The following is a 17793-nucleotide window of genomic DNA, read 5'->3' on the forward strand; positions in this document are numbered from 1 at the left end:
TTCCATAAAAATTTTGAGATGTTTGAATCTAGTGACTTGAACCAAGGAATAGAAGGTTTATTAGGGATCAATGAAAATAGATAATTAATTTTTGGTAAAACCATCATTTTAATGGCAGTAACTCTCCCCATGAGTGATATAGGTAAACTGTTCCAACGTGTGAGATCATCCTCTATTGTTTTTAATAAGGGGATATGATTTAATCGTACCAAGTCTGAGAGCCTGGCGGAAAAATTTATGCCTAAATATCTAATATTTCCTGACTTTAGTGGGGTCCTAGAGGTTCTCTGGAAATTACAATTCAGAGGCAAAACTGTTGATTTACTCCAATTGATAGAGTAATCAGATATAGATGAGAACTTATCTATCAGTGTGATAGTCTTCAAAAGAGAGCCTTGTGAATTCCCAAGGAAAAGTAATACATCATCAGCATAAAGGCTAAGTTTATGGTCCATATTTTCAGTTTGAATCCCTTTAATATTTGCATTTTGACGGATTGCTGCTGCTAGCGGCTCAATGAAAATTACAAAAAGAGAGGGAGAGAGTGGGCAGCCCTGCCTAGTGCCCCTCTGCAGACTGAAACTTTGTGAAATGAGATCATTTGTCCTAACACGCGCATTCGGAGAGCTGTGTAGTGTTCTGATCCAGTTTATAAAGGATGAACCGAATCCAAATTTTTGCAGAACTGCTAGTAAGAATTTCCAATTTACCCGATCAAATGCCTTCTCTGCATCTAAAGACACGATTGTCGTCTCTAATTTGTTAATAGAACAATAGTCTATTATATTTATCAGTCGACGTGTATTATTGGCTGAGTGCCGACCCTTGATAAAGCCTGTTTGATCTGGATGTACAATAAATGGAGTAATACTTTCTAATCTTTTGGCAAGGGCTTTGCAAATTATTTTAAGATCTACATTAATGAGAGAGATTGGCCTGTAGCTGGATGGGAGTGTGGGGTCTTTGCCTGGTTTAAGAAGCAGGCTAATGTTAGCAGAGTTTAAGGTTGGAGATAAGATGTGGTCATTCTGAATCTGAGTTACCATTCTGAAAAAAATGGGAGCTAGCTCAGACCAAAATTCTTTATAAAACTCGGCTGGAAAACCATCTGGGCCTGGGGCTTTATTATTTGGGAGATGCTGTAGGGCTTCACTAAGTTCAGACAATGAAAGAGGTAAATCCAGAGCTGCAGCCTGGCTGTCATTTAGTTTTGGTAGATTTATATTATTAAGAAATTCTTCAATTTCAGTATCAGATGGGTTAATCTGTGGTGAATATAAGGCTTCATAGAAGTCTCTGAAAGAGTTATTTATTTGTTGTGGGTCATGAGTAATAATACCAGTCGAGTCTTTAATAGAAAAAATAGCTGTTTTTTCTTTATTCAGTTTTAATTGCTTGGCCAGGAATTTTCCAGATTTATTTCCATGCTCAAAGTTTTCCAAACGCAGCCTCTGCAACATAAATTGTGTCCTTTTATCAATTATTTCATTTAGCTCCAGTTTCAGTTTCCTCAGGCTGATAATTGTATGTTCTTGTGGTGAAGCGGCATAGGCAGTTTCTAAAGATTTAATTTTTTGTTCTAATTCTAACACAAGTGCTTTTTCTTTATTTTTCCTATGCGAGCAGTAAGATATTATTTTGCCCCGCATTACTGCCTTTCCTGCTTCCCAAAGAACACATGGTGATATTCCTGGAATATCATTATATTCTAAGTATGCTGACCATTCCTTTTTGAAATAATTAATAAAATCTTCTTCTTTAAGTAATGATGTATTAAATCTCCAGTTCCTGATTGGTGGTGTGACTCTTTTCTGTGTCAGAGACATAGACACCGGTGCATGATCGCTAATAGTGATAGGGTGAATCTGAGTGTCTGTGATATCCATCATTATGGAGCTGCTAACTAAAAAGTAATCTAAGCGGGAATGAGATTTGTGTACTGGTGAGAAATAACTATAATCTCTCAAAGTAGGGTGATGTGAACACCAAGCATCGCAAAGTCCAAAATCCTTCATGTACTGTTTAAGAATGTCTGCAGACTGCCAGTTCCTCTGACTCACTGCTGTACTGAGCCTGTCAATATCTGCATTAAGTACCAGGTTGAAGTCTCCTCCTATTACAAGTGTGGTGTCAGAGTGATCTGAGAGTGAAGTGAACAAAGCATGAAAGAAGGAGGGGTCATCAACATTTGGTCCATATATACTAGCAATACATAAATCTGTATTCTGTATAGATAAATTAAGTATTATAAATCTACCTTCAGGGTCTATTGTACTGTTGCTAATGTTAAAGTTTATCTTCTTGTTAATCAATATAGCTACACCTCTTTGTTTGGAGTTATAGCAGGCTGAGTACGTGTGAGGGAACTGTGGAGAGGAAAGAGTGAGCACAGATGTTTTGGACACATGTGTCTCCTGTAGAAAAACAACATCTGCTTTTAAGTCTTTTAACCGATTAAAAATTTTTAGTCTCTTTTCCCTCGAACCAGCCCCGTGCACATTCCATGAGACAAATCTGAGTGTGCTCATATTTAAACTAACTGATGGACTGTTGTGTGCTCACTAAGGATGTGTGTGTGTGTACATATGTTCTGTATGTTGGCGTGTGCCCTTTATATTGATGTGTGCGTGTGTATGTGCGCTGTATGTTGGTGTGTGTGCATCTGCGCTGTATGTTAGTGTAGTAAACTGTAGCATTGTAAGTGACGTAAACATATTGCTGAGTGCAGAAAGAAAAAAAACGTGTAAAAAGTGACCTAAGTGACATAAGAATGAAATTAGATGAGGGGAAAACAAAACAGAACAAACAAACAAACAAACGATCACGGTACTATGCTGACTCGTCGGCGTTAATGGTACTACTTAGACAGATTTAGACTATTTAATGGTACTGTTTAGATGATTGAGAAAAAAAAAAACTCAGAAAGAACGTTAATATGGACACAGATCACCTGATCGATCAGCAGAGCCATGGCGTGGTGTTTTTGTCTCGGTAAAGCTGTCCATTTACATACAGTTTGTCCACGGCGATGACAGCCCGGGAGCCTTCCTGCATGAGCTTCTTCCGGATGGGGAATAGAGCTTTGCGTCGCTCCAGAATCTCCTTTGGAAACTGGTCGTTGACGCTGAAGTCCGTCCCTCTCAGCTCCCGGCCGCGGCTCTTCACCAGCTCTTTTTCTTTGAAGTGTTCGAATTTGGCCACGATCGGTCTGGGTCTGCGTGCTCCGGGTCGCTTCCCTCCCAGGCGGTGGACTCTATGGAAGGCGATGGTCTTCACGGCGTCCTCCGGGAGCTTCAGGTGAGTTTTGATAAATTCCTTCACTGTAGCCTCCGGGTCCTCCTCTCCCTTCTCCGGGATACCTGAAAACACAAGATTTTCTCTCATGCTGCGGGCCTGAAGCTCGATAATCGATTCTTTAATTTTCTTATTTTCTTCTGAGAGCCGGGTCGTTTCCTCGGTGAGGGAATTCACCGACTCTCTGAGGACAGCGTTTTCTGCAGCCAGTGTTTCCACCTGATGCTGGCTGAACTCGACTGACTCCCGCAGGGCCTGAAACTCCTTGTGAAGGATTTCAACCAGGGCCAAGCGGGCGTCAAAGCTGGACAATTTGTTATTAATGGACTCCAGAATGTCCACAATATTGGTGGTGGGTGGCGAAGTTGCCTCTGGGGAATCTTCTGGGCGGCTTCTTTTTGTGGACGGCGTTGCTTTGCTGGTGGAGGGAGTCGGCGTCTTGTCTGTTTTCCCCATGACGACTCGCTCAAAACACCCGTCGATGTACCGCAGCAAACTATCCAGGTCCTCTTCACCGTCCTCCAGATTGTTGAAAATAATTTAAGTTAGGCTAAGAAACTACCTATATTTTTTAGTTTTAAGCCTGTCTAGTTATAAATTGGCGAAAAAAAGAAAAAAAAAAGGCTAATCACGCAAATGTTTGCTGATAGAGTCACGCCGCCATTAACGATACTGCTGAGATTCACAAAGTCTCGCGTGACTACAGCATAGTCTCAAGAATCTTTGAGAGAAAAGGAAGGTTGGAGATTGGCCTATAATTAGCTAAGACAGCTGGGTCAAATGATGGCTTTTTAAGCAGAGGTTTAATTACAGCCACCTTAAAGGTCTGTGGTACATAGCCAACTAATAAAGACTGATTGATCATTTTTAAGATTGAAGCATCAATAATTGGAAAGACTTCTTTGAACAGTCTAGTAGGAATGGGATCTAACAAACATGTTGCTGGTTTGGAGGAAGTAACTATTGAAGTTAACTCTGAAAGATCAACTGGAGCAAAAGAGTCTAAACAAATACCAGCAGTGCTGAAAGCAGCCGAACATGAAGAATAATCTTTGAGATGGTTATGAATAATTTTTTCTCGAATGTCTAAAATTTTATTTGTAAAGAAATCCATGAAGTCACTACTAGTTAACGTGAAAGGAATACTCGGCTCTACAGAGCTCTGACTCTTTGTCAGCCTGGCTACAGTGCTGAAAACAAACCTGGGGTTGTTCTTATTTTCTTCAATTAATGATGAATAGTAAGATGTCCTAGCTTTACGGAGGGCTTTTTTATAGAGCAACAAACTCTTTTTCCAGGCTAAATGAGCATCTTCTAATTTAGTGAGACGCCATTCCCTCTCCAGCTTTCGGGTTATCTGCTTTAAGCTGTGCGTTTGTGAATTATACCACGGAGTCAGGCACTTCTGATTTGAAGCTTTCCTTTTCAGAGGAGCCACAGTATCCAAAGTCATACGCAGTGAGGATGTAAAACTATTGACGAGATAATTGACCTCACTGGGAGCAGAGTTTAGGTAGCTGCTCTGCACTGTGTTGGCACATGGCACTGAAGAGCATAACAATGAAGGAATTAGATCCTTAAACTTAGTTACAGCACTTTCAGAAGACCACTGCCCGAGCTGCGTTCCGCTTGGCCTGCCGATTCCTGTCAGCTGCCTCCGGAGTCCCACAGGCTAACCAAGCCCGATAGGACTCTTTCTTCAGTTTGATGGCTCCCTTCACCTCCGGTGAACACCATCTGGTTCGGGGGTTACCACCACGGCAGGCACCAACCACCTTGCAGCCACAGCTCTGAGCAGCAGCCTCAACAATGGAGGTGCGGAACATGGTCCATTCGGACTCAGTGTCCTCAACCTCCCTCGGAATGCTGTTGAAGTTCTGAGTTGAAGATCTCCCGGACTGAGGCTTCTGCCAGGCATTCCCAGCACACCCTCACTATACGTTTAGGTGCACCAGGTCTGTTCAGCATCTTCCCCTGCCACCTGATCCAACTCACCACCAGGTGGTGATCAGTTGACAGCTCAGCTCCTCTCTTCACCCGAGTGTCCAAAACATACGGCCGCAGATCTGATGATACGATTACAAAATCGATCATCGACCTGCGACCTAGGGTGTCCTGGTGCCATGTGCACTTATGGACATCCTTATGTTCGAACATGGTGTTTGTTATGGACAAAGTGTGGTTTGCACAGAAGTCCAATAACAAAACACCAGTTACGGTAATTGGCAAGATGAAACCCTCATCATGCTCCTTTGAGATTTTACTTCCTTCTGTCCTGTTTGGGACTCTTACCACTATTGGTCCTTCATTGTTATCAATCATAAACAGTTCACTGAGTCAAGGTCATGTTCCACATTATTTTAAACATGCTGAAGTAACTCCCCTATTAAAGAAGCCTAACCTTGATACTAGCTGTATTGGCAACTATCGACCTATTTCTAAACTGCCATTTGTTAGTAAATTACTAGAGAAAATTGTAGATAGTCAATTTAGATCTTTACTATCCAATTTACAGATTCTCGAACCTTTTCAGTCTGGCTTTCGAAAGCAGTACTCCAGTGAGTTTGCTCTGTTGAAAGTCTATAATGATGTTTTAATGGCTTCTGATGCAGGGAATTATTCTGTCATCATTTTACTTGATCTCAGTGCAGCCTTTGATACCATTGATCATAACATTTTGCTTAACAGGCTTAAGGTTTTGGCTGGTATCTCTGGCTCAGCACTAGACTGGTTTTCCTCTTATCTGTCTGATAGGACATTCTCTGTTATGACCAGCAAATTCACTTCCACCATTGCCTCCCTAAATTGTGGGGTCCCACGGGGTTCAGTCCTGGGTCCATTATTATTTTCTTTTTATATGCTCCCTTTAGCTGGCATCATTCAGTCTTTTAAGGTGATTTCTTACCATTTATATGCTGATGATATTCAGCTGTATATGTCTTTTAAGCCCCAGCAGCTGGATAGGTTGTCCACCCTAGTCCAGTGTTTAACCCGGATCAGTGAGTGGCTCTCCAGTAATTACCTTGTTTTAAATGCCAATAAGACTGAGACTATGATTATAGCTCCTCCTGAGCTATATATAAAAGTCAGTCAGGCTCTTGCCTCTTTTTGTCCCACCGCTAAGTCCAGCATCCGTAATCTTGGAGTAATATTTGATTCCTCTTTGAGCTTTGACTCACACGTAAGAGCTCTGTCTCATTCCTGCTTCTTTCATTTAAGAAACATCTCTAAGTTACGACATATGGTCTCCAAGGCTGATCTGGAAAAAATTATTCATGTATTTGTGTCTTCGCGTTTAGATTATTGCAATGCCCTGTTTACTGGCTTGGACAAATCATCTCTTTCACGTCTCCAAGCAATACAAAACGCTGCAGCCAGATTATTAACAAATTCTAGCAAGCAAGCTCACATTACTCCAATTTTACGTTCCTTACATTGGCTCCCAATCGATTTTAGGATTCAATTTAAAATTCTCGTTTTCACATACAGAGCATTAAATGGCCAGGCTCCAGATTATATTTCCCAGCTTCTCATGAAATATACTGCTTCTCGCTGTCTTCGTTCACAGGCTCAGAATTTGTTAGTTGTTCCCCGCACACGACGAAAGACTAGGGGGGACAGAGCCTTTCAGTCAGTGGCACCAAGGCTGTGGAACAGTCTGCCTCTACATCAACGCTCAGCTGACTGTGGATTCTTTTAAAAAGCAGTTAAAAACTTTCCTTTTTAAAAAGGCCTTCTATTGAGAAATTTTAATGAATTTTAGTTTTAGCTATTATGGTGTTTAATTATTTTTAGCTTTACATTATTGGTTTTTAGATATTATGGTGTTTATTTACTGTCTGTTTTTGTGTGTTTTCTGCATGTACAGCGCTTTGTGACTAGTGTCTGTGAAAAGCGCTAAATAAATAAAATTTACTTACTTACTTACTTACTATCCCGGGCAGGGTAAACTGTTCCCTTGCTTTTATATCCATAGGGGTCTTCTGAACTGCTCTTTGTCTGGACCCTCACCCAGGACCAATTTGCCACGGGAGACCCTACCAGGGGGACAAGCCCCCGGGCAACATAGCTCCCGGGATCACTGGGACACACAAACCCCTCCACCACAATAAGGTGGCGATTCACGGTGCAAAATCATTCTCTTCATTATCTGCTCTGTGCAAACATCAGCGTGATCATGCAGGGCTGAAATCATTCCCATCATTGGATCACAATGAATCTGCAGACACACAAAGATCCTCTTCTGGTCAAACTTAAAAACCTTGAGATCCGGCTCCACAGAATTCCGATGGAATCTCCTGTAAAGATCTGATGAGGGAGCTGTGAAAGAAAATGTTAACACGAACTCTAACAGCTAAAACACTTTAAATCCAGGAACAAGGTTTCCTCAAACATTTCAATCTTATGGATCTTTTGTCTCAGATGTGTTAAATTCAGGGTTGTCAAACATAAGGCCTGAGGCCCACCAAAATATTCAATTAGTCCAATCCAGCCCACTGGATGGCAAACTTATAATACTGCTGCAATCTCACCTGAACACAACTTTATAACACAAATAGTAAAACTAAATACAAATAACTGCATGCTACCAATTTCTAGAAAAAAATGTAACTATGGTAAAATTTTCTCCACATGGCTTTTACAGCTCCTGGGGAGGGAGATAAGATGGAAAGCCCCTTCCTGGGTCAGAGGAAGGAGGCTCAGGGTCAGAGGTCAGACCAGTCAGACTGCAAGAACAAATGTACAAAGGCTATCTCACCTTCCTCTGTGAGTGGCTTTAGACTACCTTAAAAGGTAAAAACATGTGTAACAGATGTTGGGGCAGAACTCTGTGGTATATAAGGTGACCCTTTCTGGAAGCCTGGGCTGTTCCTCTCCAAGCAGATCCAGATTGCTCAGTAACACTGTTCTTTGTAGATAAATCTGTTATTCTATAAAGACCGTGTTTATTTCCTCAAACACATCAGCAAGGCATCGACCTCAAGAAACCACAGGAGCATCATAGTTCCCCATATAACTGCAGATGTTCAGCAGAGCTGAGATCACTGAGATCCTCACCTGTACCTGCTGCTGAGGTGGAGACATGCTGCTTTTGAGACAACAGCAGCTGATAGAGGGATTTACTGGGCTTCACTGAAAGCATACACAGGGTCCACCACACTAAGGATGTGTGATGATAGCTGGGAGAGAGGGAGGGCAGGGAGGAGTGGTTTAGGGTGGAAAGGTGAGAAGACAGCAGGAGAACCTCAAAGCATTAAAGTTCAGCCCAGCAGGTTCTATATACTCTTCCATGGATGACCAATGATCCGGCTACTTCTAGGGACAGAAAGGACCCATCTTCATGGAGCAGATGGAAAACTTCTACCTGGACGTTTCCACAGACATGGAAACAGGTTGTGTTGAAGCATCTGTGAGAGCAAAGTTAAAGTTAAGAAGATCAGAAAGCCTGTCTGATCACTGAGCAGAACACACAGCCGTCATCATGGATCTGCCCAGAAAACTCCCAGGAAGGAAAAGTGCCCTTTGGTTCAGCTACAGCTTCAATTCTGATTGGCTTCCATAACTTCAGTACAAACAGCCGCTCAGATTTACTGCATGAAGTACACCTGCTGCATTCTCACCTGGTGGAGAAGAGGAGGGTCATGAAGTTCGTCTGAGCACCTGCACATGTGGGTATCAGGGGAAACTGGGGCTACACCTGCCATTAAACAGGACAGGGTGGAGGTGGCAGTAAAATGGAAGTAGAAGCTCTGATAGTACTTGTTAGAAAGTCCAGGAGCACACACAGCACTGAGAATAAAGAACAGTGACAGGTTTATTCACGTGCACAGCAGTCTTTACCTTTGGGGAGACAATATGCAGAAAGGCTCTCTGGGGCAGAGCCGGAGTTTTCCTTTATAGGAAATGTCAAAGAGCAGGAAAAACTAAAAGAGGGGCCTCTGCAGCTCTCACAGCCTTGGAGATGATAACACTGACTTCTGACTTCACTTCTGACCGTCCAACACAATATTCAAGACTGTGAGTGGATTCTTCTGCTGCCATTTCCTGTTATACACTAATTAGCTGTATATACAGGTGCAGGAAGCAGCAGAACAACAAGAATGAAACACACATGCTCCAAGTGATGATCTTTGCAGGCCTGCTGCTCTCCCACAATGCTGAGTTCCTCCCATCGAGGTCAGCACTGGGAGAGAGTTACACATTCTTTCAACCAACCTGACACAGCACACAGCATCTCTACTGGCAGTTAGGCAGCAGAGATGCCGCCACTTTAAAGGAACAAACCGCTCTTTCTCCCGCCGTCGCCTCCTGAATGAGCTCGTGTCTCAGGCGGTCGCTCCGCCTCCGTGACCCCGGCGACCTCCAGGCTCCTTTACTCACAGATATTTGACCTTCATTTGAAAACTTGATATTCAGCCCAAAGTTTCTGATTTTAAACAATAAAAGCCTGAGAGCAGCAGCCCAGCCTGGAAGGCTTTTAATGTGAAAAGTTACCAAATTAAAAGCCTGACAGAAACACGTCCTTCAGTTTGGGTTCATATTCTTTGTTGTATATTTTTGTTCTTGTCGTTAATAAATCTCAGTCAGTGATTTTAAAGCTGCTTCCTGTAACAGCTAATCAGGGTTCAGTGTTTAAAGCACTTCCTGTTTATTCTGAGGAGCAGCTTCATCCCTGATGATCCACGTTTCATCTCTGGAGCTCTGAAGAAGCAGCTGAGATGTTTCAGGGTCCTGTGAGTCCCAGCTGATCAGTGTGACCTTCTCACAGACTGAACCAGCTGGACCTCAGCAGGATGAACTACAGGAAGTCCTCAGTTTGAGCTCAGAGTTAAATCTGCAGATCAGAGCTTCAGCAGCACGACTCTGATCCAAACATGTAGTTCAGTCTGATCCCAGAGCAGCAGTTATGTGCAGAGCGTGAAGCAGCTGAAGCAGAGCCACGAGGAAGAGCTCAGACTGTGGGCGGGGCTTACAGACGCCTCAGGTGTCCTCGTGATGATCTCTGCTTTCAGCTCTGGTTTCCTGAAGTCCTTCAGAGTCGATGACTCGGCTTTAATGCAGACGAAGAGCTGAACTGAGGTCATCGGGGTCAGAATGAGTCACAGACTAATTTTCCCCTCAAACACTGAATTAAAGCACACAGGAAGTGATCTGAATGCAGCTTCCTGTCGGGCCGTCATGTGATCTCTGCGTAGGGCTCTAAAAACAGCGGTTTGCTCCTTTAAACCCCGCCCCCTCCTCTCTTTGTGCTGACAGCGACTCTGAATCCACACACTCTCAGTCCTGCTGGGAACGAAGGAAAAACGAGCTCCACAAACTTCCTGCTGATGTTTCCGTGTTCGGAGAGGTTCCTCCGGCCGGACGACGCTCCGCTTTTCTACAAAATAAACCTCAGATATTTTCTCTACACGCCTCCTCTTTGTCTCTGCTGTGTTTGTGAGGAGAACGCTTCATGTGCACACGCTGAAACTGTCAGGGGTTAAAGGTCACCTGCTCAGTTTCTCTGAGCTCCAGCTTCAGATCATCAGGGAGAACAAGTCCAGCTGTGAGTCAGTGACAAACCTCCATAAATGTTCAGTGGGGTGGAGCTCAGGTGGAGGACAGGCAGCCCTCCTCAGTCTTCAGGTGGTCCTTCAGAGCTCTGAGGTGTTTGGATCCTCCACACAGATCAGACCAGTGAGGGTCCGGAGAGCTTTTTATTTGAAAAGATCCCAGAGCCGTGCCGTTGGTATAGATCGGGGATCCTCAAATCCAGCCCTCGAGGTCCTGCAGGTTTTAGATGTGTCTCTGCTTCAACACACCTGAGTCAAATATAGAAGTCATTAGCAGGACTCTGGAGAACTTGACTGCATACTGAGGAGGTAATCATCCCAACGAAGTTCTTAAGAAAACTCAGGCGGAGGACGTTCGGGTCAGAGGAGTACATTTTCTTGATCCTGGGACCGGAATTTTAAGGACCAAAGATGTTGGATAAATTCTAAGGGTGGGACTTTAACATGTTAATTTCAATTAAGTAATTACAGGGAAAATAACGAATTAAACAAAGTAATATTAATCACACTTTGCACCATGGAACGTTTCTCAGTGCATGAGTGCCAGTCATACAGATTATATCGACGCACAATGTGATGAGCTGTGTCCGAATTCTAGTGGTGTGCGATACTGCAAGATTTGGTATCGATCCGATTCCAAGTAAATACAGGAACAGTATCGCTGATACTGATACCAATACTTTTTAATAATTGTGAAGAATTTTCATGAAGTTTAAGTGTTTTATGATTTTTTTTTTCCTTTGGCTCATTAATCAGTTAAAACCCAGGATAGAATTGGGCAAAGTTTATAGGTAAATAGAAAATAGTTTTTGTTCTGAAACATTAGAACAGTAACAAAACAATTTTCCACATACTTTGTGATGTCTGGATTTTTTTCTTAAATAAAGTGTACAAAATGATCACTCAAGAACAAATTAAAAAAAATATTCATAAAGTATAATACAAAAATGTAATAAAAAATATCCCTTCATTCACTAATTTTCTGTATTTTTTCTTAAATAAACAAGCTGTACAAGATTATCACTCCACAATGTTATAAAATATTTATGCTTCCAGCCCTGCCCCCTACTTCCAGCCCATAATTTGATGTCAAAAATACAATTTGGCCCTTTAAGTTACTTTTTTGACATTTTGCTAACTCCTCTTAATTGGAGGGGAAAGTGAAATGTCAAAAAAGTAACTTAAAGGGCCAAATTGTATTTTTGACATCAAATTGCAGGCCGGGAGTTTGAGACTGCTGACAAATTCCTTTTTTTCCCAATTAAAATATGTTACGTGTCACATGACGTTATAACGTCAAAACACTGCGAGGAGGGGAGGAGCAAAGTGTGCCTGCTCTGTGCTGTGACAGGAGCAGCACTTAAACAGTCAGCTTGCATCTTTGATGAAACTGCAGCACTGCATACAGGAGAGCAACTGAAGCTAAAGTATCGATCTCATTACACTGATATTGATCAATATCAACACCAACGTTGGTACTGTTACGTTCCCCCTAAAAGGTCTAGGGGGTTCGGGGGAAGTAACAAAAATTGACCGGGTTGACAAAAGGAGACATGAGCAAAATTGGTAAAATGAAAGATCTTTATTAAGATTATAACAAAAAGAGACGGGCACGCCGCTATCACCTTCAATCAAAGGAAAGAAAACACAGGAGTTATTTAACAAACGTAAAACAACCACCTAAGGCAAGAAGCCTCATGCACAAAAACCAAACACCACCTCCTCTCCACTGAACAGGCGTAAGCAGCTGCAGCAACACGCACGCACGCACGCACGCACGCACACACACACACACTTCACAAGTTGTGCTACAAAGGCAGGCTCTGGTAACCACTGGCCTGGATCTCTCCTCTCTCTGGCCTTAAGTACCCCAGCTTGATTGCTGAGTTGGGTCAGCTGTTCCAAAAGGGGTGGCACCCAAGGCTGGAGAGCACAAGCCACACCCAGTGGGCCAGGAAGCCACAGCAGACCCGGCTAGGGCCGTAACAGTATCGATATTTGGATCAATCTGCCCACCACTACCAAATTCAGGGGTCGCATCCTTCACAGCCCATGAAGACCACAAAGGCCGGAAGTGAGCAGCTCACCTTCATATCAGCGTCACCTGCCCTCACCTCTCCGTAGCTCATGTCGCCTAGCAACCGTGAGTGTGAAGCACAGCTGTGTAAAAGCAGCTGGATAAACAGAGAACAAACTTTTTCTCCTTTTTGTGGTTTAATTTTAAATCTTTAATTCAAAATAAGCTGTTAAAACAAGCATAACATCATCAAGGAATACAGCTGAGAGAATGATTAATTTTCAAATATATCAAGTGAGACATTAATGTTGAATAAAACTATCCAGTTATGATGCTTAACTTTAATTTCAGGAGTTTATCACAGGAGCACTTCCACCCTTCATTGGTCTGTGTAGCAGACTGGTGGGAAAATAAACAAGATTTTGAAGTTTAAACTTATGTATATTGATTCATTCATCAACCAAACTTAAATTAATATTTATCATGTTAAATATTTAAATGTGATTAAAATGTGATTAATTTTGATTAATTAATGACAAAGCTTCTAATTAATTAGATTAATTTTTTAATCGAGTCCCACCCCTAATAAATTCAGGAACTTATCAAGAACCAGAGGCCACAGATCTCCAGTAAAGGTCTTTTAATCCTCTTGCAAGAAAATGAAAGCAGCATGTCCATCAGTCCAAGTTCAGTTTGTCCTCTGCTCTGAGCCATTCTTAGACACACACCTGAGCACATGAACAGGACAGCACATAAACAAAGGCAGTAACACAAACACTGACGGCTTTCAATGCTCCGCTTTGTGCCGTCTCTGAAGGTCTCTGAGTCACATGGAAAGTTGATTTTGGACCTTACTGTAGCTGTAATTAAACACATGACATTAGTATGACCTCTGACCTCTATCAACCTTCAGGTACCACCGTACACACATGAAACTCAGACAGGTCAAAGGTCACAGACATACAAATCTTCACACTTCTGTCCTACGTTTCATTGTTACAAAGAAACACATTCTGTACAAAGGTCATAAGGTCATAGAAACACTCCCTCACACACACAGTCAGCTTAAATGAGCAGCACACACACACGTAACATCATCATCATCATTATCCAAAGATGTTATCATACTGTGACAGAACTCATTTCTCCAACATCCACTCTGACTGATTTCCTGGAACAGATCGCTCTCACAGCTTTCTGCCAACAAAAACTGATGTTTAACAAGTTTCCATTGATTGATGTCATCTTCACCTCAATCATCATTTCCAACACTCTCAATCATTTCTCTGATCATAATGCAATATTCATCATTGTCCAATACAGGAAGACAGCAGGATGGATGGAAACACCTCCACCTGCTGCAGTTCTCCCACTCAACCACTAGATGTCCTTATTATCTAAATGACTGCACACATATAGATCCCCCCCCCCCCCCCCCCCCCCCCCCCCCCTCACCCACAGCAGTGCTCAGATCACGTGTCCTGTTATTATGTGAAACCAGTGTGCAGATTTTCACACTTTGACCTGATGGACTGCATTATATAAATGAAGCAGGTGAGACAGATGGTTGGTATCAATATTAATGTTCTGCTAATAGATGAAAAACTACTTTAAGGAAAACACTGAAACTTATAGATGGGCACATATTTGATCTCCAAGCACCAAAACCTGATGTGTAAGTCCTAAAAACATTGTGTCTATGATGGAGATGTTGTTGGAGGCCTTTCCAGGTGATGTTCTCCTGACTGTGATCCAGAATGAAGCCTGAAAAGCTGAAGCCAGTGTCAGACAGAGACTCTGCAGAGACTGTGTAGAACAGGGGTGGGCAAACTACGGCCCGGGGGCCGTATGCGGCCCGTTAAGCTTTTTAATCCGGCCCCCCGAATTTGAATCAATTATAATGGTAAACCTTGTTAATGTTTTACTCTCCCTGCAATTGTGGCGTTTATCGCTAGATGGGATACTCTGACACACTGACCTTTGTTGAGGTGCGCTCTTACGCTGCATTCAAGTGGTGTCGGAAGACCCGTCTTGCCGAGTTGTTTTTCCCAGTGGGAAAGTGATTTTTACGATCATTCCGACACCGCATGAACGCATCATTATTCAGCGTTTTCCCTCTTTGACAGCTCAACCCTTCTGCAATGATGAGCGGAGCTAAAAAAAGAAAAGTGGACAGAGAATGTCGAGTGTTTAATAAGGAGTGGACAACTAAATATTTTTTTACCGAACACAGATCTACTGCTGTATGCCTGATATGCAAAGAGACTGTGGCGGTTTTTAAAGAGTTTAACATCAGCTGTCACTTTACCACAAAACTAGCAAGCAGTCAGAGAAAGAACGGGAAGCTACTGCTCAGAGGTTGATAGCTAATTTACAAGCTCAACAACGAATTTTTCATCGTCAAAGTGCCATCCAAGAGTCAAGTACCAAGGCCAGTTTTATGCTATCATTCAAATTAGCAAAGGCCAGCAAGCCTCTGTCTGACGGGGAGTTTTTAAAGGAATGTATGGTGGAGGCAGCAGGTGTCTTGTGTCCAGAGGCCAAAGACAAGTTTGAAAAAATCAGTCTATCACGCAAGACAGTGACTCGCCGTGTGGAACTGATAGACGAAGAGCTAACTAGCAACTTAAAAAAAACGGCAGAGTCATTCACGTTTTATTCATTAGCTCTGGATGAAAGCAACGATGTAAATGACACTGCTCAGCTCCTCATTTTTATCCGAGGAATTAACAATACTTTTGAAATAACAGAGGATTTTTTGACAATGGAGTCTCTGAAAGGAAAAACACGGGGGGAGGACTTGTATAACCGGGTGTCTGCTGTCATTGAAAATACGAAGCTGTCTTGGAGTAAACTTATCAACGTCACCACAGATGGATCTCCAAATTTAACAGGGAAAAATGTTGGCCTGCTGAGAAGAATCCAGGATAAAGTGAAAGAAGAAAATCCTCACCAGGATGTTATTTTCCTTCACTGCATCATCCACCAGGAATCTCTATGTAAATCTGTATTACAGCTGAATCATGTTGTGAATCCTATCGTAAAACTTGTCAACTTTATACGTGCAAGGGGACTTCAGCACCGTCAGTTCATCGCGTTCTTGGAGGAAACTGATGCAGAGCACCATGACCTACTTTATCACTCCCGTGTCCGCTGGTTAAGCTTGGGAAAAGTGCTTCAACGAGTGTGGGACCTCAAAGAGGAGATCGGTGCATTTTTGGAGCTACTGGGGAAGGCCGACGAATTTCCTGAGCTGAGCAACAAGAACTGGCTTTGTGACTTTGCGTTTGCTGTGGATATATTTTCACACATGAATGAGCTGAACGTGAACATACAGGGGAAGGATCGGTTTGTGCATGACCTGTACACAAGCGTGAAAGCCTTCAAAGCCAAACTGGCTTTATGTTCCAAGCAAATCCTAAATGAGTCATTCACTCATTTCCCCACACTAGCTACACTGAAAGAGGAGGCTGGCGCAAAAGTTAAGAAATACAGCGAGACACTGGATGCGCTCCACAAAGAATTCTGCCGTCGCTTTGTTGATTTTGAGAAAATTAACAAGTCACTTCAGTTGGTGGCCTGTCCCCTGTCACAAGACCCCGAAACAGCACCAGAAGAGATGCAGCTGGAACTGATAGACCTTCAGGCTGATGCTGTCTTGAAAGAGAAGTTCAACTCTCTTAAACTGAATGACTTTTATGCGTCACTTAATGAAGCGGTGTTTCCAAACCTCCGGAGGACGGCACAGAAGATTCTGGCGTTGTTCGGCTCGACCTATGTGTGTGAACAGACGTTCAGCGTCATGAACTTCAACAAAGCCAGCCACAGATCCAATTTGACTGACCAACACCTCAGATCCATCCTGAGAATCGCCACAACAAAACTGACTCCAGACTTTGATGCGCTTGTTAAAAAGGGACACCAACAACACTGTTCCCACTGAAATCAAAAGTAAGTTTCTCTGCTCTTAAACATGCATTTACGTGTTACATGTCATTTCTGTTAAGGTGTGCTCATAAGTGGTGTGCAGGTGCACTGCCTTCTCAATATAAACAATGCACACCAGATATATTTAACATGGCAACATACTGGCATGTTGTCACTGTTCCGATCTGCATGTCCAACCATTTTTGAAATGTTGAGGAGAGTGATGATAATATCCTGAAGGATATCAAAACTTTAAATGCTTCAAAATGGTAACTGTTAGTATTTTTTTTTTAAACTGTATTTTGTTAATGGAATTTTCAGTTTTAAGAGTCATTTCAATAAAGAAATACTGTGGGACTTGGAAGAGATATTTTGTTGTATTGCTTTTGTTAATTTTCTATTAAAATTAAAGCACCTTTTCTACATATCCCATGTTATTCTTTCTCTTATGAGGTGAATTACTAAAACACTCCATCCATCTGCTCCTGGTCCGGCCCTTCTGTCAAATTTAAAACCCTCTGTGGCCCACGAGTCAAAAAGTTTGCCCACCCCTGGTGTAGAAGGACAGAGCAGCAGCAGAGCATCCAGATCCACTGATGATCCTCTGGCAGATCCACAGGGACACACAGGGATGATGGTGGACTCTACATTGTGTCTGACAGTGGAGCTGTTCTCAGAGCAGTTCACTCTGCAGCACTGACAGTCATCTGCACTTCTTCTCATTCCTCTGTCAGTCACTGCTGGATGAAGCTCTCCTCTCCACTCCACCTCCCAGTAACATGGCCCAGTCAGAGCGTCTCTGCACACAAGCTGCTGCTGCTTCAAGCTCTCTGGATCATCAGGACACAGCTCCTCCTCTCTCAGCACACACACCGTCCTGTTTACCATCAGCTCCACCTGCAGACAGAAGAAGAAAGAGCAGAGGAGATAAATGAGTGTTTCCAGAGACTCTTCATCAGCTGTCAGTCTGTGATGCAGCACATCCAGTATAAAGAGCAGCAG

General features: G+C 42.7%; 1 protein-coding gene across 1 annotated transcript; it reads left to right on the top strand.

The window, feature by feature from the left end:
- The first annotated feature begins 15628 nt into the window (after positions 1-15628).
- LOC115776931 (general transcription factor II-I repeat domain-containing protein 2A-like) lies at positions 15629-16929 on the top strand. The gene has a single exon (XM_030724733.1). It carries the CDS (start codon positions 15629-15631, stop codon positions 16805-16807), a length of 1179 nt encoding a protein of 392 aa, XP_030580593.1. The 3' UTR covers positions 16808-16929.
- The last annotated feature ends 864 nt before the right edge of the window (positions 16930-17793 follow it).

The sequence above is a fragment of the Archocentrus centrarchus genome, unplaced genomic scaffold (assembly GCF_007364275.1).
Source record: "Archocentrus centrarchus isolate MPI-CPG fArcCen1 unplaced genomic scaffold, fArcCen1 scaffold_41_ctg1, whole genome shotgun sequence".
NCBI lineage: Eukaryota > Metazoa > Chordata > Actinopteri > Cichliformes > Cichlidae > Archocentrus > Archocentrus centrarchus.

Coding starts and splice junctions, on each gene's coding strand:
- LOC115776931 (XM_030724733.1), top strand. CDS start 15,629: ATGGAGTCTCTGAAAGGAAAAACACGGGGGGAGGACTTGTATAACCGG.